Source organism: Pongo pygmaeus, chromosome 8 (genome assembly GCF_028885625.2).
Source record: "Pongo pygmaeus isolate AG05252 chromosome 8, NHGRI_mPonPyg2-v2.0_pri, whole genome shotgun sequence".
NCBI classification, from domain to species: domain Eukaryota; kingdom Metazoa; phylum Chordata; class Mammalia; order Primates; family Hominidae; genus Pongo; species Pongo pygmaeus.
In genome coordinates, this window is record NC_072381.2 from 13,114,219 (window position 1) to 13,137,982 (window position 23,764).

General features: G+C 44.6%; 1 protein-coding gene across 5 annotated transcripts in view; it reads right to left on the bottom strand.

The window, feature by feature from the left end:
- CCDC3 (coiled-coil domain containing 3) overlaps positions 1–23,764 on the bottom strand; it is a 177,318-nt gene that overhangs the window by 84,162 nt on the left and 69,392 nt on the right. For 4 of the 5 annotated variants that reach the window (XM_054436286.2, XM_054436287.2, XM_054436285.2 and 1 more), the window contains one exon: positions 18,205–18,379. In XM_054436286.2, the coding sequence (XP_054292261.1) occupies positions 18,205–18,378 (174 nt within the window). In that variant the 5' untranslated portion in view covers position 18,379. Of the gene's footprint in view, positions 1–18,204; positions 18,380–21,078; positions 21,649–23,764 lie in introns of those variants that run through there. The other variant, XM_054436284.2, reaches the window with a different exon arrangement.

Genomic DNA, 23,764 nt, shown 5'->3' on the forward strand with positions numbered 1-23,764 from the left:
AGACTGGCCTCAAGTACATCGGGTGACCTCTGGGGCCCCAAGTCCCTGGAAACTGCCAAAAGCATCTGGGTTTGCTTAGACCCCTGGGGGAAGCATGGCTCTGCCAGGTGTCACAGCTGATTTAACTAAAAGAAAGATGAGAACCAGCCAGGGGAACTGAAGCTTGACAGTGTCCCTGAGGGTCTGTCCAGTGAGAGCCAAAACAGTATTGGGAAGACAGGAGGAGATCCTCTCCAGCCCAAGATTCACAGGCTGCGCTTATTTTAACCACAGCCATCAGTCCCCAGAAATGTCCCCACGGGTCTGTAAAACCTCCGTGCCAGCTGAGAAAGGGGAGAGCTGAATCTGCCGGTGTCTGTGATGGATAGGATGAGGCAGAAACACAGGGCAGACAGGGAGGAGGGGGTGGAGGAAGAAAGGCTTAGGTAAGCAAAGATACTGTCCTCTTCCCTGGAGAAGTTTGCATGAGCTAAGATGTCCTCCCAGAGAGCTCAGATAGTAGCAAACTTTCTGCTTCCAACACAGAGGGGAGATAAATGATCATTTCCTATTTAAAACTACAGCTTTATGGCCAGAGATCCTATGAGCCTGTCATTCTTCTTTGCCTAGCCCCTGGAAAGATAGTCTACATATTCAGACCCCATGTCTGCATGGGGGCAAGACACCGAGAGAGGATTCAACGAAGCAAACAGCTGCAGGGGACTTTGGAAACAGAACTCAGAATCTTCTACCTCCTAGACTCCAAGATTCTCGGCATGCTTTCTCTCAAGCTTTGCTTCCAGTACTGTGGCACATTGCCATAATAATGACCCTAGCATCGGTTACTTCACGAGGCCAGAGCAAGGCTGGCTTGAGGAGTCTGTCTTTGGGGGAGAGGAGACCCTTTATGGAAGATCAGACTTTTTTTTTTTTTTTTTTAAGAGACAGGATCTTGCTATGTTGCCCAGGCTGGTCTTGAACTCCTGGCTTCAAGCCATCCTCCTGCTTCAACCTTCCAAAGTGCCAGGATTACAAGTGTGAGCCACTGCATCTGGCCCAGGATTTTTTTTTTTTTTTTTTTTTTTTTTTTTTTGAGATGGATATTCTCACAGTTGGCCAGACAGGAGTGTGGTGATGTGATCTTGTTTCATGGCAACTGCTGCCTCCCAAGTTCAAGTGATTCTCCTGCCTCAGCCTCCCAAGTAGGTGGAATTACAGGCACCTGCCACCACACCCAGCTAATTTTTGTATTTTTAATAGAGACAGGGTTTCACCATATTGGCCAGGCTGGTCTCAGAACTCCTGACCTCAGGTGATCTGCCTGCCTCGGCCTCCGAAAGTGCTGGGATTACAGGTGTGAGCCACCGTGCCCAGCCCAGGATCCTTTTGGATCCACCTGAGCATATCATATACTGAGGCTCTCTGGAAAGGCTTGGGGGATTGAAGAATAAACTTAGTTATACAAGAAAAGTGACACAAATTCAGGAAGAAATGAGGCCAGTGAAGCCTCTTCAACCAGGCAGGGTGAGAACTTTCTCCTGCTGACTTCTGACTTTTTGGCACAGGTGCTATTACTGAGAGCATCTATGAAGTAGTCCATGGGAAGAGTCCCAGTTATTTACAAAGCTCCAACTTTAGTTACTGTCAAATTCCATCCCCTATGAGTTATGATGGAGAAAGTGAGTCATGGTGATACCACATGATTATCCATGAGTTAAAAATGGTAAGTGAGCGGCCGGGCACGGTGGCTCACACCTGTAATCCCAGCACTTTGGGAGGCCGAGGCAGGCAGATCACAAGGTCAAGAAATCAAGACCATCCTGGCCAACATGGTGAAACCCCGTCTCTACTAAAAATATAAAAATTAGCTGGGCATGGCGGCATGTGCCTGTAGTCCCAGCTACTCGGAGGCTGAGGCAGGAAAATTGCTTGAACTTGGGAGGCAAGAGGTTGCAGTGAGCTGAGATCATGTCACTGCACTCTAGCCTAGGCGACAGAGAGAGACTCCGTCTCAATAAAAAAAAAAAAAAAAAGTGAGCTACCACCAATCAAAATCAATAGCCATGGTCACACGCTGCAACATGGAGGACCCTTGAGGACATTAAGCTAAGTGAAATGAGCCAGTCATAGAAAGACACATACTGCATGATTCCACTTATATAAAGGATCTCAAGCAGTGAAACTCACAGAAACAGAAAGAATGCTACTTGCCAGGGGCTGGAGAGGTGAGGACTCAGTTAAGGAAAGGGCAACAAAATAGAGTTTCAGTCATGCAAAATGAAAAAGTTCTAGAAATCTGCTATACAACAGTGTACACACAGTTAACAATACTGTAGATTTTGTTAAGAGTAGATTTCATATTATGTGTTTACCATAATTTAAAAAAAAAAAAAAAATCAGCCGGGTGCAATGGCTCATGCCAGTAATCCCAACGCTTTGGGAGGCCGAGGTGGGTGGATCATTTGAGGTCAGGAGTTCGAGACCAGCCTGACCAAAATGGTGAAGTCCCATCTCTACTAAAAATACAAAAATTAGCTAGGTGTGGTGGCATGCACCTGTAATCCCAGCTACTCAGGAGGCTGAGGCAGGAGAATCACTTGAACCCAGGAGGTGGAGGTTGCAGTGACCAAGATTGCGTCATTGCACTCCAGCCTGGGTGACAGAGCGAGACTCCATCTAAAAAAAAAAAAAAAAAAAAAAAAAAAAAAAAAAAAAAAAACTATACCACTAGGCAGGTCACGATGGCTCACGTCTTTAATAACAGCAATTTGGGTGGCCGAGGTGGGCAGATCACTTGAGGTCACGAGTTTGAGACCAGCCTAGCCAACATCGTGAAACTCCTCTCCACTAAAAATACAAAAGTTAGCTGGGCATGGTGGTGGGTACCTGTAATCCCAGCTGCTCAACAGGCTGAGGCACAAGAATTGCTTAAACCCAGAAGGCGGAGGTTTCAGTGAGCCAAGGTCATGCCACTACACTCTACCCTGGGTGACGGCTGTCTCAAAAAATAAATAAATAAATAAAATAGTATATATATATATATATATATATATATAAAATCTATAGCTCTAAAAGTTTTGGGGTAGAATTAAAAAGAATCTATAGCTATGAGTAGCTTAATAGTTGTGTCCCTAATCCATCTTAACACTGATGCAAAGAAGAATTTCAAAACGGCAGGGAGTGGTGGCTCATGCCTGTAATCTCAGCACTTTAGGAAGCTGAGGTAGGCAGATCACTTCAGGTCAGAAGTTCGAGACCAGCCTGGGCAACATAGTGAAACCTGTCTCTACTAAAAATACAAAAATTAGCAGGGTGGTGGCGTGCATATGTAGTCCTAGTTACTCAGGAGGCTGAGGCAGGAGGATCATTTGAGCCTGGGAGGTAGAGGTTGCAGTGAGCCAAGAGTACACCACTGCGCTCCCACCTGGCTTATGGGAGTGAAACCCTGTCTCAAAAAAAAAAAAAAAAACTAAAGGAAACAAAACAAAAAAAAACTTTCAACATACTATAAAGGGAATGTTTACAGTCATAGCTCTAATAAAAAGAAATGGCAAAAAAAAAAAATGGGCAAAAGATATGAACATTTTACCAAACAGGCCGGACAGATGGTAAATGTGCAGATGAAAAGATGATTGACATCATTAGCCATTAGAGAAATGCAAATTAAAACCACACTGAGGCTGGGCACAGTGACTCATGCTGTAATCTCAGCACTTTGGGAGGCTGAGGTGGGCAGATCACTTGAGGTCAGGAGTTGGAGACCAGCCTGGCCAACATGGTGAAACCCTGTCTCTACTAAAAATACAAAAGTTAGCTGGGCATGGTGGTGCATGCCTGTAATCTCAGCTACTTGGGAGACTGAGGTGGGAGAATCACTTGACCCCGGGAGGCAGAGGCTGCAGTGAGCCAAGATCGTGCCACTGCACTCCAGCCTGGGTGACACAGCGAGACTCTGTCTCAAAAAACAAACAAACAAAATCCCACAGTGAAAAGACAGCACACACAATGGGAGAAAATGTATACAAATCATACATGTGATAAGGGTTTAGTATCCATAATAAACAGGGAACTATTACAACTCAACAATAAAAAGACGGCCTAGTTAAAAAACGGGCAAAGGACTTGAATGGACATTTCTCCCAAGAGGACACTATACAAATGCCCAATAAGCACCCCAAAGATGCTCAACATCATTAGTCATTAGGGAAATGCCAATTAAAACCACAATGTGATACCACTTGAGTCCCACTAGGATGACTAAAATCATTAAGATAGACAATAACAACTACTAGTGAAGACGTAAAGAAATTGCAACCCTCATACACCGCTAGTGGGCATGTAAAATAATAGTGCAGCTGCCTTGGAAAACAGTCTGGCTGCTCCTGCAAAGGCTAAACATAGTTACCATCTGACCCAGCAATTCCACTCCTAGTTATACACCCATGAAAAATGAAAGCTTACATCCGTACAAAAACCTGTTCATAGCAGCATTATTTATAACAGGCAAGAGTGGAAACAAACCAAATGCCCAACTGCTGAATGAATAAACAAAATGTGATAGCCCCATACCATGAAATATTATTCAGCCATAAAAAAGAACAAAGTACTGATTCATACTACAATATGAGCGAAGCTTGAAAACATTATGCTAAGTGAGACTAGCCTGAGACAGACAAATGTTACACAATAGTGTAAGATTTTCTGTATATGAGATGTCCAGAGTAGGCAAAGTCATAGAGACAGAGACTAGCAATTGCTAGGGCTTGGAAGAAGCAAAGAACTGAGATTGATCAGTAAAATGGATCTGGGGTTTCTTTTGGGGGTTATAAAATGTTCTGAAGTTAAAAGTGGTAGCAGTTACACATATATGTGGATATACTGAAAACCACTTAATTGTACAGTTACAGACTCAACTGTTTACGCTATTCATAGCTATAGATTTTTTTTTACTCTACCCAAAAACTTTTAAAGCTATAGATTTTTTTTTAATTATGGTAAAGAACATAATATGAAATCTACTCTTATCCAGGGTGAGTTTGTGGCATATAAATCGTATCTTAATTTTTTAAAAAGCAAAACCTTAAAACCATAATGAGATAGCACTACACACCTATCAAAACAGCTAGAATAAGAAATAGTAATTACATCGAATGCTGGCAACGAGGCAGGGAACTGGATGCTTTATCCATTGCTGGTAGAAATATAAATGGTACAGGACCTTTGGAAAATTAATTTCAGAGTTTCTTTTAACACTAAAAATGGACTTACCACACAACCCAGCAATGGGACGCTTGGGCATGTGTAACAGAGAAGTGAAAACTTATGCCTAACAACACTCTGTACGTGAATGTTCACAACTTTATTCGTAATAGCTAAAAACTGGAAGTTACCGTAATGTCTTTCAGTACGCGACTCCTTAAGCAATCAGCAGTGCATCTACACCATGGAATACTACTCAGCAATGAAAGGGAATCCAGTAACTTCGATTAACCTCAAAGAAATTATGTTGAATGAAAAAAGACAATCTCCAAAGGCACATACAGTATGATTATATGTACATAACACCTGAAATAAAATTATAGATATGGAGAAAAGATTAAGGGTTGCCAGAGTTCAGGGATAGGTGAGGGGAAGGGTAGCTTAAAAGGGGTAGCAGGAAGAAGCCACTTGGTGATGGGACAGTTCTGTATCTTAATTGTGGTGGGGTTACTGGAAGATACACGTGATAAAATTGCATCGAGTTTTTTGTTTGTTTGTTTTGAGACGGAGTTTCGCTCTGTCGCCCAGGCTGGAGCGCAGTGGCACGATCTCGGCTCACCGCAAGCTCCACCTCCCGGGTTCACGTCATTTTCCTGCCTCAGCCTCCCGAGTAGCTAGGACTATAGGCGCCCGCCACCAGGCCCGGCTAATTTTTTTTGTATTTTTTAGTAGAGACGGGATTACAGGCGTGAGCCACCGTGCCGGGCCTCGAGTTTTAAACGTCTACATAAATGACTGCCTGTGTGACTATTAGGTTGGTGCAAAAAGTAATTGCGGTTTTTGCCATTTTTGCCATTAAAAGTAATTACTTTTGTACATTTTACAGTAAGATACACGTAATAAACTTGCACAGTTTTACACATGTACACAAATGAGTGCCTGTATAATGATTGAATACTAACACCTGAATAAACTCTGCAGATTTCATCAGTGTCACTGCCTGGTTTTGATATTGCACTATAGTTATACAACATATTAACAGTAGGGGACAAGGGGTGAGGGGTGCCTGGGACCTGTCTGTACATTTCTTTGCAACGCCTGTGAATCTAAGATTATTCCAAAATAAAACGAATTTTTTAAAAAAGTAATCCCTGTAGTTCGGGCGCGGTGGCTCACGCCTGTAATCCCAGCACTTTGGGAAGCCAAGGCGGGCGGATCACAAGGTCAGGAGATCGAGACCATCCTGGCTAACACGGTGAAACCCCGTCTCCACTAAAAATACAAAAAATTAGCCGGGTGTGGTGGCGCGCACCTGTAGTCCCAGCTACTGGGGTGGCTGAGGCAGGAGAATGGCATGAACCCGGGAGGCGGAGCTTGCCGTGAACGGAGATCGCCCACTGCACTCCAGCCTGGGTGACAGAGAGAGACTCCGTCTCAAAAACAAAACAAAAACAAAAACAAAAAAGTAATCCCTGTAAAACAGGAAACTAAACATGTAACAATAATATAGCATTTGTCCCTGTTGAAGAGTAATAACTGTGTTTCAATAAAACTTTCATTTGATGGCAAAACAAAAAAGAAAGAAATGATACACCATACACAGTATAGTCACAAATTCTGACCCCTCCTTGCTGGAGGGCAATCTTCTTCGAGTGTGAACTGCCTACACTCAAAAACAAGCCAGGAACTCCCAGTGTGGGTCCACTGACCCGTGCACCCTCATCGACCCTCCATTCCCTGGTATGCAGCCCTGTCCTCTGCTGTGTGCTGGCTCACCCCAGCGCCTGCACACATCCCTCCCCTGTCTAAATTCATCGTCTCTCACCTCCACCAAATTTTCCCATTTCCTGTGGCCCAGCAGGAATACCCATATTTCATGTGGGTTAATTATATCTCATCATTTGACTTCAGAGACCAGGTCTAATTCTTCCACTACATTCTCCATAACCCATGACACAGTGCTAAGCACGTAGGAAGGATTTTCCTTGTGGATGGAATAAACGCCCGTCCGCCTCGAGATCTTATGGGATATACAGGGATATGAGAGCTGTAACATAACACCTCACACATAACCAAAACTCTGTCCTTATTAGTATGTTACCTTGTTTTTTTTTTTTTTATTATTACAGTGATATGGATAAACCATAGTAGGTATATTATAGCCAATTTTACAGATAAAGCAACTAACCTCAGAATGGTCAAGTGACACCCAGTTAGAACCCAGAACTCTATTTTAAAACCTATCAAGGACCTGTCTATTCTTGCATCTATCGAGATGCAAATTTCTGCCCTAAAACTATTTTCAACTAGGTATGTTATTAATTAATTCAGGTACAAATATTCCCAAAGGACGTGTCATATTTTGCAGCACAAAGCATGACATTGGCCAATACCCTGGGGGTGGTCGAGGTGCTGCAGGAAGATGGCACAGAGCAAATGTCTTGAAAAGTAGGGACAGCAGTAGTCTGAGACCAAGGACAAATGGGAAGAACACAGGAGAGCGCCCCTTCCAGACATATCCCAGAGCCAGCCATTTATTCCCAGAGCCACTGCTACCCACTAGTCCAAGCCTCCAGTCTTGCCTAGACAGTTCCAATGGTTTCCCAGTTGGTCTCCCTGCTTCCGCTTTTGCCCCTCAGCAATCTGTGGTTCACTCAGCTGCCAGAGTGTTCCTTTTCTCAAAGGCTCATCATATCTCACCATGCCGTTCAACGGCTCCCCAAAGCACAAAGATCTAGTCTTCCCCCACGTGCTCAGAAATGTCCACACGATCCAGCCCATGCTCACCTCTCCAAACTCAGCTTGTTCCATTCTCTCCCCACCACCAATGTTCATTCCTATTTTTCCACCCCTCAAGAAGGCCAAGCTGTTTTCACCATGGGGCCAATTGCAATAGCTTCTTGGTCTGCCTGGCATGCTTTTCTGCCTGATCTTTGTATGGCTGGTTCTGTGTCCTTCAGATTTCAGTTTAAAAGTCATCTCTTCAACCTGAAGTGGCTTCCAGTTCCTATCATATTACTTTTTTTTTTTTTTTTTTTTTTGAGACAGACTCTTGCTCTTGTCACCCAGGCTGGAGTGCAGTGGTGCAATCTCAGCTCGCTGCAATCTCTGCCTCCAAGGTTTAAGCAATTCTCCTGCCTCAGCCTCCCAAGTAGCTGGGATTACAGGTATGTGCCACTATGCCTGGCTAATTTTTGTATTTTTAGTAGAGACAGAGTTTCACCATGTTGGCTAGGCTGGTCTTGAACTCCTGACCTCAAGTGATCTGCCCACCTCAGCCTCCCGAAGTGTCAGGATTACAGGCGTGAGCCACCACGCCCGACCTACCCTCTTTTAATTCTTGGCCAAACACCTATCATTATCTGATATTTTTCCTATGGACTGATACATTCATTGATGTAGTGACTGTCTCTCCCTCATCCCACTACCATTTAAGTTCAAGGAGGGCCTGGAGCTCTTTTCTCTGGTTCCCTTTTGTATTCCCAGTGACACACCATAGGTGTTTAGTAAATATATATAGAATTAAGGTAAAAATGAATAAATTAAAAAGACCACCATCCGACCTACTTCACAGCTTTGGCTCTATTTGGCCAATCAAGTGGCCGAGTAATGACAATCAGAATACGTTAATAGGCTTCACCTAGAAAGCAGGGAGTAGCACGATTATAAATAGCTCAAAAGCTTTCTGAAAACAGTATATGCTTAGTCACTCTCCAAAGTCCAGATGGAGCCCCCTCGATCCAGGGTCTCCTGAGTCTCAGCCCTGGAATCTTTACAAAGGTTTTCACAGCCCCCTACAATCTGGCCCAACCCTGCCCATGCAGCTGCCCATTATTCAGCAGGGCTAGAAGCCCAGCTCTTGAAATCATTCCAAGCTCAATGTTCACTCAAGGTCTCCTGAAATTCTGGGCCGCATACTAAGGTCACACACCTCCCTGCACTCAGACCATTAAATCCCCCATTCCTTAAGCCCTCGGCTCAGTCAATACCTCTCTTCTACCATTGTCCATCACTGACTTAGTCCAGAGCAGCAGTTCCCAAAGTCTGCAGAATCCTAGGGGACCCCAGGACCCATTCATTCATTCATTCATTTTACTCACTTACTTCTTACTTATTTAGACAAAGTCTCTCTCTGTCACCCAAGCTGGAGTGCAATGGCATGATCTCAGCTCACTGCAACCTCCGCCTCCCGGGTTCAAGCGACTCTCATGCCTCAGCCTCCTGAGTAGCTGGGATTATAGGCATGTGCCACCACACTTGGCTAATTTTTGAATTTTAGGTAGAGACAGGGTTTCACCATGTTGGCCAGGCTGGTCTCTAACTCCTGATCTCAAGTGATCAGCCCACCTCGGTCTCCCAAACTGTTGGGATTACAGGCGTGAGCCACTGCACCTGGCCCCAGCACCCTTTTAGGCAGTCCATGAGATCAAAACTATTTTCAGAATACTACTAAGATGTTATTTATTTGTCTTTTTCACTGTTTGTCATTTGCGCTGCTGGTGCAACAGCAAGGCAAGTTAAACTGCCAGCCTCATAGCGCAAATCAAGACAGTGGGACCAGATGATTCTAGCAGTCATTGCATTCTTCAGTGCCATGTGCAAGCAGAAAAAAAAATGCCAGTTTAATTTAAGAATATCTTCACTGGGCTGGGCGCAGTGGCTCATACCTGTAATCCCAGCACTTTGGGAGGCCGAGGCGGGCGGATCACGAGGTCAGGAGATCGAGACCATCCTGGCTAACACAGTGAAATCCCATCTCCACTAAAAATACAAAAAATTAGCCGGGCGTGGTGGCGGGTGCCTGTAGTCCTAGCTACTCGGGAGGCTGAGGCAGGAGAATGGTGTGAACCCCGAAGGCGGAGCTTGCAGTGAGCCAAGATAGCGCCACTAGTGCACTCTGGCCTGGGCGAAAGAGCGAGACTCCGTCCCAAAAAAAAAAAAAAAAGAATGTCTTCACTGAAGGATTAAAAATTATTAAATCCTGACCCTTGCATACACATTGTTAATACATGCAAGTGTGAAGAAATGAAGCATACACATAAAGCCCCTCCGCATAGCAAAGTATGATGGTTGTCTTGAGTTCTGAGCTGAACTAGTGGCTTTCTTCATGAAATACTATTTTTACTTGAAAGAATGAAATGAAGGGCCAACTATATTTATTCAGATTTGGGTATCTGATAGACATTTTCTTGAAGGTGAACAAAGTAAGCTTGTCACTTCAAAGAAAACAACTGACAGTATTGGTTGCCAGTGACTGGGTGTGAGCTCTCAAGCAAAAATTAGAATTTTAGGAAAGTTGCCACTGTGAGTTTGACAGCTTCCCAATACTTTTTCCCCCATCAGATCAATAGTGGTATTAACAAATATGATTTTTATATTGTATAATTAAATCTCACCACATTTGGAAGGTCTGCATAACATGGTAAAACTACTATTTTCCAAATGGTCAATGCCTCATGTTATGAAATCACGCATGAGTAAGAAATCCATTCAAAGTACAAGATAGGCCAATGTATTTTCATGTAGGAATACAGAAAGTTCATTGATAAGGTTTCAGATTCTACCTTATAACACATTTTTAAGATACTACCACTTTTGAGTTTGGGTGCAGTATCAAAGAAGAATAAAGAAACAGAGATACTTAACAGGTGCTCAAATACTTGTTGACCATAAGCTACACTTCTCCATCTCTAAGGAATGAGTATCTTTGTTTTTGACCAAATGATCTGTTAAACTTGAGGATCTCAGCACACTTGCGGGGATACCTTTAAATTGTTCTAGAGCCCTTTCTGAAAAACGTGAATGAAATGAGTTCTATCTGATTTTTAGTCTATTTGGGGTTCAAACCTCGCTTTAGAAACTACAGATCCTGTCCCATTCCTATTTGCTTTTGATCATCAAAAAATAAATACTGTTCATTTTTTCCCTCCATGCTATATATTCCACCAAAGCTTGAACATATTTTTGTTGTTGTTGTTGTTGTTTTTCCTTGAGAGGGAGTCTTGCTCTGTTGCCTAGACTGGAGTGCAGTGGCATGATCTCAGATCACTGCAACCTCTGCCTCTCAAGTTCAAGCGATCCTCCTGCCTCAGCCTCCCAAGTAGCTGGGCTTACAGGCATGTGCCACCATGCCTGGCTAATTTTTGTATGTGTAGTAGAGACGGGGTTTCACCATGTTGTATCACCATGTTGGCGAGGCTGGTCTCAAACTCCTGACCTCAAGTGATCTGCCCGCCTCAGCCCTCCAAACTGCTGGGATTACAGGCTTGAACCAGCAATCCTGGCTTTGAACACATGTTCTTAATAGAGCCAGTCAGATAGAAATGTCAATTCCAGCACTAGTCAAGATGAAGCAAGCCAACCATAGCCTATGATTCCCACTGATTTTAACTGAAGTCTCTGCATATAGTTTTAAAAACTCCAAAACCTTACCTACCTGAACTCTGAACACTAAACAATTAGAAGCAATGGGGGGATCTGACTCAAAAGGGGCTGAATCATGGAGCTGTGCAGCAAAAACTCCAGGAGAAATCCCTTATTATGGACAAAGGCCTTGGTTTCTGTCTCTTTCTTATCTTTTTTTCTCACTCAGTCTAGCCCTCAGGCCATGCATATGGAAAAATTTCCCAGATCTACTCATGAATTAAGCAAGGTGTAGTGAAGTGTACACAGTGTGTTGCCATTTGTGTCAAAGGCGGTGGTAATAACACATATTTGGATTAAAAAACAAAACAAAACAAAACAAAACAAAAAACTCCATTGAGGACCGAGTGTGGTGGCTCACACTTATAATCCCAGCATTTTGGGAGGCTGAGGTGGGTAGATCACTTGAGGTCAGGAGTTTGAGACCAGCCTGGCCAACACAGCAAAACACCATCTCTACTAAAAATACAAAAATCAGCTGGCTGTGGTGCTGGGCGCCTGTAGTCCCAGGTAGTCAGGGAGCTGAGGCACGAGAATCGCTTGAACTAGGGAGGTGGAGGTTGCAGTGAGCTGAGATTGCGCCACTGCACTCCAGCCTGGGCAGCAGACCAAAACTCCATCTCAAAACAAACAAAACAAAACAAAACAAAACAAACAACTCCACTGAGATAAAGAAAATGTAGTTTATATATGTCATGGAATACTACTCAGCCATAAAAAGGAATGAAATAATTGTATTCGTAGAGATCTGGATGGAATTGCAGACCACTATTCTAAGTGAAGTAACTCAGGAATGGAAAACCAAACATTTTATGTTCTCACTCATAAATGGGATCTAAGCTATGGGGATGCAAAGGCATGAGATTAAGAATGGACTCTGGGGACTTGGTGGAAAGGGTGGGAGAGGGTGAGGGATAAAAGACTATACACTGGGTACAGTATACACTGCTCACGTGATGAGTGCACCAAAATATCAGAAATGACCACTAAAGAATTTATTCAAGCAACCAAACACCACCTGTTCCCTAGAACTGATTGAAATAATGATTTTTAAAACACTACTGCCTGTTTATAAAGGAAACTAGTAACAGTGGCTACTTATTTGGAGGGTGTGTGGGGACTGGGTGGATGGGTGTCAGAGGTAGTAGAGAACTCACTTGAGTGTGTTATCTGTTGATAATTCAATACTCTATATTTTTAAATATCGTCCTTGCACAGAACCCAATCAATTCTGTTGAATGAAAAAAGCGCAGAAGATAGCTTCCCTTCCATCCGTTCCCATCTCCAGCACAAACCCCTGTCACTACTGATGTTGCCACTCCTCCATGGGATGTTTCGGGACCCCCTGGACAGCAGCAGGCAGCTTTTCTAATCCTTTTTTTAATGTGGTTTTTAAAGCAATACTTGAGAATAATCAGCTTCCAGTAATAAGCCCTTTCATCACTCTAGAAAGTGTTTTCAAAAGTATGTTCTAATTAGGTCCTTACAACACGCTGAGACAGTTTATCTGTTCTAGGTTCTATTTTATAGAAGGGAAAACTGAGGTTGTGGGAAGTAGGGGATCTGCCCATGGTCATTCCTCTGGAAATGGCAGAGCCAGTCGAGATCTTCTGATTACAAGTTGACAGTCCTTCTAAGGCAGCTTAGAGAAGGGTAACACCCCTATCATCCTTCCCAACTCCAAAAGAAGAAAGAAGAAAATGATAGCAAGATCTCCACAGATTTTCTTTCCATCCCATGACACTTTATGACAGGCTGACATAAGTATGGGTCAGTCTGGGTCTTGGTCCTAGGAGACAGTACCGGCAGAGAGGGAAAAATATCCAAATTCTGTTTTGACTGTTGCACTTGTCCAGCGAGAAAGAAATGAGGAAGGAAAAATGTCCTTGGCTGGTGTGGAAAGAAATCTGCCAGTAAATCTGGTGGATGTTCCAATGTGCCAAAGATATCCCCCCAAGTCCTATTAACACCATGACACCGAACCAGAGAGGCGGTGAACGCGTACTAACACTGCTGACATCTTGGCAGCTTTTGAAAGAAAGATCCCGTTGCTATTTACTAATGCGTGGGTGGGATATCTGAAGATGGAGAGGTGCTAGAAAGGAACCGGAGTGTGGGAGGACTTTGCTCCCAAGGACTGAGTTGAATGTCACCCTGCATATGCTTTGCAAATGTTTCCCTCCGTAAGATTTCCCCCTCTTCCATCTCCTACCCTCCAAATCGACCCTAGAGTCCCAGATCCTCCAACAGAGAGAAAGCGAGAATTATCAGGGAAGAGAATGAAATGTGCCCTTCATAACTACAGTCCAGATCCACTGTCCAAGCTGAATAGAAGCTTAAAGAACAGCAGCATCAACAGCATCTAGAGGTGGGGTGTGGTGGCTCATGCCTGTAATTCCAGAACTTTGGGAGGCTAAGGCAGGAGGATCACTTGAGGCTGGGAGATCGAGACCAGCCTGGCCAACATGGTGAAACCCCATCTCTACAAAAAATACAAAAGTTAGCTGGGCATGGTGGTGGGTGCCTGTAATCCCAGCTACTTGGGAGGCTGAAGTAGGAGAATCACTTGAACCTGGGAGACAGAGGCTGCAGTGAGCCGAGATTGCATCATTGCACTCCAACCTGGGCAACAGGGCAAGACTCCATCTCAAAAAAAAAAAAACCAAAAAAAAAACCCAAAAAAACCCCAGCACCCAGCACCTAGAACGTCCAGGAGCACATAGGATGCCTGCAGGGTCTATAACTGAAGATCAGCACATAATACAAGAAAGTGTCCTAAGCAAAGTCCCAGGCCCTTCATAACTGCTCTTAGAATATGCAGAGTGTTAGCGTGTTCTGATTAACAAAAGTCTAACATCTATTCTTACTGGAATAAAAGGGTGATCATAACAGCAATTCTGACCCCTCCCCTAAGGTTAAGGAACGATGTTGACTGCTTCTGACATAATATGGTGTATTTATCCTGGGTAGGATAATTTGATGCTTACCTTCCCACAGAAAAAGAAACGCTTAAAGTTTTTTGTTGTTGTTGCTGTTGTTGTTGTTGTTAAGAAAAAAGCAGCAAGTAGGCCGGGCACGTTGGCTCACGCCTATAATCCCAGCACTTTGGGAGGCTGAGGCAGGTGGATCATCTGAGGTCAGGAGTTCAAGACCAGCCAGGCCAACATGGTGAAACCCCCTCTCTACTAAAAATACAAAAATTAGCCAGGTGTGATGGCACACACCTGTAATCCCAACTACTTGGGAGGCTGAGGCAGGAGAATCACTTGAACCCTCGAGGTGGGGATTGCAGTGAGCCGAGATCACGCCATTGCACTCCAGCCTGGTCTACAGAGTGAGACTCCATCTCAAAAGAAAAAAAAAACAAAAGAAGCAAGTAGTAGTCAATAATTCACAACTATTTTAATCACTCCAGGGTATGTAAAAATATCTTAAGGAGAATCAGAAAACTTTAAAAAGTCAATGTAATTTTAATTTCAAATTAAGTTTTAAACTAATGGGCTAATTTTTCTTGTTTTTCTTTATTTTGAGACAGAGTCTTGGTCTGCTGCCCAGACTGGAGTGCAGTGGCGCGATCTCTGCTCATTGCAACCTCTGCCTCCCAAGATCAAACGATTCTCCTGCCTCAACATCCTAAGTAGCTGGGATTACAGGCACGTACCACCATCCTCAGCTAATTTTTGTATTTTTAGTAGAGATGGAGTTTCAGCATGTTGGCCAGGCCGGTCTTAAACTCCTGACCTCAAGTGATCCGCCTGTCTCAGCCTCCCAAAGTGCTGGGAATACAGGCGTGAGCCACTGCAATCAGCCCATAATGGGCTAATTTGATGTAGCTTTGATGTGGTCCCTTTCAAAGTGGGTAGGGAGTAAAAATGGCACAAGCAAAGGTCTGGAAATGTGCAGGGTCCCTCAGATTGAACTAAATTCTGCTCCACAGCAGCTCAGCAAAGTGAAATAATTATCTTCCTCACCTCAAGTTTCCACTTTTCCTCCGAGCCTGGAATGCTCCCACACTTTGTTATCTAAGAGGCCAGGGTGATTCAAGGGAGAGGGAAAAGGAATTCTCCCCCAAGATCAACATCTGATCAACAGAAATAGATCTGCCTTCACGCTGAAACAATTCTCCACGGTCCTATTGTTCTTTGTTTTTCCCAAATGATGGAAAAATCTAATTCCAGAAGAATGTTAGTAGCTAGATTAGTGACCACAGTGTTAAAAAGTTATGTAGCTTAAGATTTTAAGGGTTAACCTATTCAAGTATTTTTAGAATAATATCTGATCTCTTGACATAAATCTATTATATAGTCATATAAGCAAAGCTCCCACAAGATGGAGAACCAAAGGGCCAAGCCTAAAAAGGCCTCACTTGGAAAAAATTAAGTATGACTCGGGCTTGGGATACTCAGGCTTAGACATGCTGGGTCCAACTCAATACAGAGTAGGCAACAGTAAAGTTTAACGGGAAAAGGAAGAATAAAGACAGGTGCTTGGAACCACATTGGGAACAAAATACATGACAAGCGTTCAGAAAGTTCTAACTTTCTAACCATCAGGGAGGGGTTAGAAAAGTCTAGACTGCTGTCAGTAGGGCAGAGCTGAGGAATGTTTGTTTGAGACGGATTCTCACTCTGTCGCCCAGGCTGGAGTGCAATGGTGTGATCTCAGCTCACTGCAACCTCCGCCTCCTGAGTTCAAGCGATTTTCCTGCCTCAGCCTCCCGAGTAGCTGGGATTAGAGGCACGCACCACCCTGCCCAGCTAATTTTTGTATTTTTAGTAGAGACGGGGTTTCGCCATGTTGGCCAGGCTGGTCTCGAACTCCTGACCTCAGGTGATCCCCCCCGACCTCGGCCTCCCAAAGTGCTGGGATTACAGGCATATGTCAAAGAAGAATAAATCCTTTCCCTTAGTTGGACGTACCTGCCCTTCACAGAAATAGCTTCTGTGCAAGAGCATGAAGAAGGCCTCCACGGTCCAGGGAGCCCTGGGCAAAGCTCCCTTTGAATCTCCCTTTGAAGGGGGTTTGAATTCTGTCCTTTGCAGACACGGATGCAGCTGGAGGCCATTATCCTCAGCAAACGAATGCAGGAACAGAAACCCAAACACTGCATGTTCTCACTTATAATGGGAACTAAACATTGAGTACACATGGACACAAAGATGGCAACAATAGACACTGGGGCCTACTTGAGGGTGGAGGATGGGAGGAGGGTGAGGATGGAAAAACTACCTCTCAGGTACTGTGCTCACTACCTGGGTGTGAAACGATTGGTATACCAAACCCCAGGGGCACGCAATTTACCCATGTCACAAACCTACACATGTACCCCCGAACCTAAAATAAAAGTTGGAAGGAAAACAAAATAAAAAAGACAATAAGGGGATTCAGAAGAACAAGGCAGCTACCCTAGGCCATCCCACCAGACAAGAGAAAGACACTTCTTTCAAATCTTTCTTGTTGGGTGGAAAGAAGGGAGTCTCTTAACATGTGCAAATGCGTTCATTAATGGAAAAAAAAAAAAAAAAAGTCCTTATTCCATGTGATACCCACATCAGAACTCGCTCTCCAGCAGTGTGTCACATGCCCTAAAAACGTCTTCAATCGGGGACTGGAAGAGGTGGGTCACTGCCCCAGAGACCTAGACTGGCCTGGCCCCCACTATCATCCCAACTTGGTTGTGGCAATGTCCGTTGCTTTGGAAGAGTGATGATCATCAGAATTTTCCTCCAACTCTGGCATTTGGCCCAGATCGGAAGACTCTTTTATATTTTCATTCCCAACACTTACGATCCCGACTCTTACATTTAGCAACCACCTTGGCCATCCTGCACCTCTATGTCTTACCAACTATAGTTAAGAATCACAGAAGCGGTAGCTATGATAGCAATTTCATTTCATTTCCCTCAGCACTTTTCCTTTCCTCTAAGACAATTTCTTAGGGCCCTGTGCTGTCGATAACAATCACACAGTCAGGAACAGTCGTAACAGCTCACATCTATTGAGCACTTACTCTTTTAAGCATTACGCTAACGGATTTACATAATCATAGCTTTTACATATTTAAATCATATTGCCTTAGCCCTCTGACATAGATCAGGGGTGTCCAATCTTTTGGGCCCCATTGGAAGAAGAATTGTCTTGGGCCACACATAAAATACACTAACACTAACGATAGTTGATAAGCAAAAAAAAATTGCAGAAAAATCTCGTAATGTTCCAAGAAAGTTTACAAATTTGTGTTGGGCCACATTCAAACTGTCCTGGGCTGCAGGTTGGACAAGCCTGATATAGATGCTACTATTGTCCCTGTTCTGTAGAAGAGGAAACTGAGGCTCAGCATGCCAATCTTCATCTCATCTTGTTCTCATACTTCGGGAAGAACTCCTTATCCAACAGTAAAGCTTCAGGGATCCAAAGTTTATGAATGGTCTTTTTTAACAGCTGGGAGGTAAGGAGGGATAGCAGGAGAGAGAGAGGGCATACGATAATACTCTCTGGTCTGGGCTTTTGGAAGAGTATTCTTGACTCCTTTGGTCACAAAATACACACAAAGTGTGGCTACACTATTGTTTTGCTGTGGCACAGGATTTAGCTGATTCTTACCCTATTGTCTTCCTGGATTTCCCAGTCACTGGAGAAAGTCGCCAGCTGCTGCCCTTGCGAACAGTTTGAAAACTGGAAAAGGCTAGAAAACATCCTTCTGTTCTCTTGAGTGTCTGGGAAGATGGCATCTTGGAAATTGACTCCGTGAGGCAAGAGGTTATAATTTTCATCCATCCTAGTGGAGAAAAAAAAGGCAGACACATCGACTAGACAGTCAAGGGTGCACCAGCTTCAATCAAGAGTCACAGACAACTGCAACGGGCTTGCCAATTTCACATCAATGTCTGGCATGGCTCTCATTAGAGGAGTTACTACTTCTAATTATTTCTTTGTTTCACACTACATCAGTCTACCCTTAAGGTTTTCAAAAGATAAGTTTGAGCAAAGTATGGAGAAAAGTATGTGTATGGTGCCTGTTTGTCTATTTGTGTTGTCTTCCAAGTCCCCCAAGGGGTCTTCCTGCTCAAAGAGTGTTCCTTATTTCCTGGTGAAAAAAAGGTCAGCTGTAATGACCTATGTTTAAGTTCTGTCTTTGCTATTTCTCTTCTTTATGACATGAAACAAATGTCTTAACTCCTCTAAGCCTCAGTATTCTAATCTGCAAAAAGAATATAGTACTGTCTAGGTGCGGTGGTTCACGCCTATAACCCCAGCACTTTGGGAGGCCAAGGCAGGTGGATCACCTGAGGTCAGGAGTTCAAGACCAGCCTGGTCAACACAGTGAAACCCTGTCTCTACTGAAAATACAAAAATTAGCTGGGCATGGTGGCACACACCTGTAATCCCAGTTACTCAGAAGGCTGAGGCAGGAGAATCACTTGAACCTGGGAGGCGGAGGTTGCAATGAGCAGAGATTGCACCATTGCACTCCAGCCTGGGTGACAAGAGTGAGACGCCATCTCAAAAAAAGAATATATATAAATAAAAAATAGTACCTACTTTTTTGGTGATGTCATAAGCGTTGCATCAAAAACCTAAGTAAATGAAGCACTTGGTACAAAGTAAATGCAGTATACCTATTAGTGAACACATTTAAAGGCCTAGCATAAATCAATTAGAATGAGTCTTTAAAAAGTCACAAAAAGAAAGAGATGAAAGTTACACTCCAGTCTAAAAAAAAACAACACGTAGAGCTCACCAGCAAGTCTCCACTGCCACCCTCACCCCTGACAGTAACCAGAGGTCCAGTTTCATCTCAGTGGGTCCCAGAATAACAGAGAAGGAATGATTTGTGTGTAGTTGTTAACACACTCCAAGGCAAGACAGCCCTGTGAAATGAAAATGTCAGACTACTGTCTTTGTATTTCTGCCCTAACTTTTGTGAACATGGTAGAGCAAAAAAGATGAGAATTGGCTGAGCACCACGGAACCATTCGACAAACTGTATTTCATGATAAAAATTTCTTTAAAAAGCCTGCTCAAATAGTTGGGCTCTTTTTCCTTTGGAGAACAAAGTTCTGGTTTTGAATAGTTTTATAGATTGTTTCTCAGTATTTTTCCTAATTAAAAACATGAAACCCTAAGTTTCTCTGTATCGAGAAGGGCACTCTCTCAGTCTCGCTGGCTTTATTCAGAAACTACACTTCTCTGGAAATATATATATATATATATATATATATATATATATATATATATATATATACACACTTAATCTAGCTGAACCACTCAAGCCAACACAAAGCAAGACATGTTTTTTAAACTTAGATATTCTGGCTTCAATATGGAAAACATGTGTTACCATGCACTTACAAACACCACTTTGTAGAACTGTTTTCTTTCTCAGAGAAATGCGAGCTAAAAGTGAATCTGCAGACCCATGTCAGCTTCATTCCAAATATCCTTAGTGCTACTTCCCAGACTGGGAAAACTGGAACTACAACTGATCACCCCAACAGTGGATTAATTCACTATCTTGATAGATAGGTTAGATTCCATTTTGATGTTTTTCTCAGTTGTTTTATATCACTCTCCAAATTCCATTGAAGCCAACCAAAGAATTTAGGGTTCTACTTGGCACTCTCTATTCAAATTTCAGAAGAATTCAGTAGTCAATGAGAATTGACTGAATTCTTAGGCAGATGCATTCCATCTTGACCACAGGCCAACCTTCATGGAACTTCAGAAGATTCCAGTGGTCTATAATCAGAGAGGACCTGCTGCCTGGTTCACCTCTCCACTCCTCAAAGCATTGCTACCCAGGATTTTACCAGCAGCAGAACCCCGAGCCCCAGTAAACCTTTGCTATTTCAAAGAACCTGGCAGCTGATATGAGATAGTGAAGCAATCCCCGGCTACATTCCACACCATTCACATCTTGGCATTTGAGCAAATGGGGAAGAGGAGAGAGTGGACAGCTGGTCTAACCTGCACCAGGTGCTTTGCATGAGTTACGTTCCTTGCTCAACCAGCCCTGTTTCTCACTTTACACAGGTGAGGCTATGGTAGCTCTTGAGAAGGTGTCAAGAAATGCGCTCAGAATCACGGTTAGGAAGGGCAGAGCCAAAATGCCAGCCACAGACTGATTTCAAATATTGTTTTTCTCACCGTCCCTATCTAGTCCCACTGAGGCCAGTTTAAAAACCCGAGTCAAACGGACTGTTGGAGAGCGCTTTGAGCTTTTGTCTGCAATGCTCTTCTGTGTACAAGGCACAGAAACCTTCCCTGTCTTTTAAACCGCCTTAACCAGGGGTAGCCAGGGTGTCTGTAGAGACGTCAGACGGAGCAAGAGAGATCCAAGAAGGCAAGGGGTAGGCGCCCCAGGGGCATTCTCACTTGGCACCGACAGGCTGCCCGGGGAGTTACCGGCCTGGCTCCAGGTAACGGCGACCTCGGGAGGTGGCGCAGAGAGAGAGGTGGCGGCGCCGCCGGGCTCACCTGAGGAAGAAGAAATAGGAGTAGTCCTGGACCACGGTGTGGGAGTGGCACGAGAAGTAGCCCAGGCCGGTGAGGTTGAGCCTGGAGCCGGCGGGCACCTCCAGCATGCTGCCCCACGCCTGGTCGCATAACATCTCGACCTCGGCCGAGTAGAAGAGGCCCCCCTGGCCGGCGTGGTACTGCCAGGGCAGGTGGTTGTAGAGGCCGGGCGCCTCGGGGTGCAGCGCCAGCACCCTGGCGTACACGATGGTCTCGGCCAGCTCGGCGCGGCAGCCCTCGCTCAGGGGCCTCCACTCGGAGGGCAGCTGGCAGGCGCGCGCGGGCGCTGGGGGACCCGCCAGGCAGAGCGCGGCGAGCAGCAGCTGGCGCAGCATGCCGGGCCCTCCCGGGGCGCACGGGGCGGCGGCGGGGAGCCCGGGGAGCCCGCCGGCCCGGGAAGGGCAGCCCTGGGCGCTCGGCTGCTCGGGCCTCTCCCGGGAGCTGGGCGCACCGCTGTCTCCGCCACCGGGCTCGGCATGCCCGGCCCTGGCGCGCCACGCTTTAAAAGGGTCCTGGGGACTGGACGCGCCGGGCGCCCGCCTCCCGCCCTGCCCCCTGCGGCTGGGGCGTGGGCGGGAGAGGGGCGGGGAGTCGGGCGGGTCCCGGCGCCGGCTGGGGCGGGGACCAGGGACTCGGAGAACGCGGGGACGCGGGGACCCAGCCCTGAACTGGGGACAGTGGCCCAGCAATCTCCTGGCGCCCCACGATGGACGGGGTCCGAGCTTGCCAGGCGTAAAGCCTGTTTGCAAACGCAAGGCATTCATTAAAGAATGACTCTTAATTTGCACGATTACTGCCTAAGTTTTTACATTGTCTCTACATTTCAGAGTAAAAATACATAGAAACCAAATCTGACTTTATATTCCCAGAGATTAGGAAATTCAGTGTGGGCTGAAAAGGTTTTTTAGATCTCGTGCTCTCTCAGATTTGCTTGTTATTTAATGAAGATCTTAGAAAACTTTGATAAAAGATTCCAAAAAGCAATCATTTGGCCCTGATTTTCTCAAAACTAGATGGTTTCCATAATCCCTGCTTCCATTTTCTGAACACTGTACAGCCGAGAAATACATTCAGAAGTAAATCCCAAACAGCTTTTCACATCAGTGAGTGAATTTGAGGATACTGACTCCACAGTTCCATCTATCTCTAAAGGCAACAGGTTTTTTGTTTTGTTTTGATTTTTGATTTTTTCTCAAGACAAGGTCTCTGTCTGTCACCCAGGCTGGAGTACAGTGGCTCCATCAGGGCTCACTGCAGCCTCGACCTCCCCTGGGCTCAGGTGATCCTCCCAGGTCAGTCTCCCGAGTAGCTGGGAATATAGGCACACTACCACCCCAGATAATTTTTTGTTTTTAGTAGAGACAGGCTATGTTGCTCAGGCTGGTCTCAAACTCCTGGGCTCAATCGATCTTCCCACCTCAGCCTCCCAAAGTGCTGAGCTTTCAGGCGTGAGCCACCACATCCAGCCTGAATATTTAAATTATGCAATTTCATAATGCTATTAGTCTCCCAGGGCTGCCATAATAAAATACTCTAGTCTTGTGGCTTAAATAACAGACCTTAATTTCTCAGAGTTCTGGAGGCAGGAAGTCCAAGATTAAAGTGCCAGGGTTAGTTACTGGTGAGGCCTCTCTTCCTGGCTTACAGACGGACACCTTCTCACTGTGTGCTCACGTGGCCTTCTCTCTGTGTGTGATGGAGAAAGAGTGAGCCCTGGTCTCTTCCTCTTCTAACAAGGTCACTAGTCCTATGGGGTTATCACCCCACCCTTACGTCCTCATTTAATTCCTGCCTGAAGACCCTATTTCCAAATACAGTCACATTAGGGAGTTCGCACTTCAACATATGAATTTGGAGGTGGGAGGGGAGACACGATTCAGTCTATATGAGCTATTTAGCAGGTGTTCTGCAGGTTTGCTAGAGAAAGAGAGCAGGGATCCCAAATGGTTTATATTCCTGGCAGGCAGACTCACAACACACATTGCCAAGTTATAATAAGAATTGCTAAACTTTAGTCATGGTTGACCATGGGCCAATCATTGTTGTAAGGACTGTACATATGTCATCCTAATTCTCCAAACAACATTCTGAAGTAGATATAACTATTATCCTCATTTTACAGATAAGAAAACAGGCACAGAGAAGTTAATTGACACCAAAGATCACAAAGCTACAAGTTGACCAAGCTAGGATTCAGCTGCCAGCAATCTGACTCCAGATCCATGTACTTAACTACAACACTAGAATAGGGCCAAATATAGGAAATGCTCTAAAGTCACAGGTCGGCCCTTTAACCAGGATATACACAGAGCAAATTAAGAGAAAACCTTAGCAGAATCACCAACGATGGCTCAAGGAGTGTGCAACTGACCTAACATTAATTTTGTATCACCCAGAATCCCTGCTCTATTTTAGTCCTATACTGTAACTTATGTAGATAGGATAGTAAGAAAGTTTTGCTTACTAAATGCATCTTCAAGTGCCTTGAAGGCCTGGAAAAGATTTGTCTACCCCAAAAGACTGTAAGGCCCTCTCTTTTCTTTCCACATAGGTGAGCAAATAAATAAAAATCAGCAAACATGGCTGTTTTTTCTCTTCTTGTATAAACTTGACAGAATCAAAACTTTTCCAATACTTCCCAGAATGT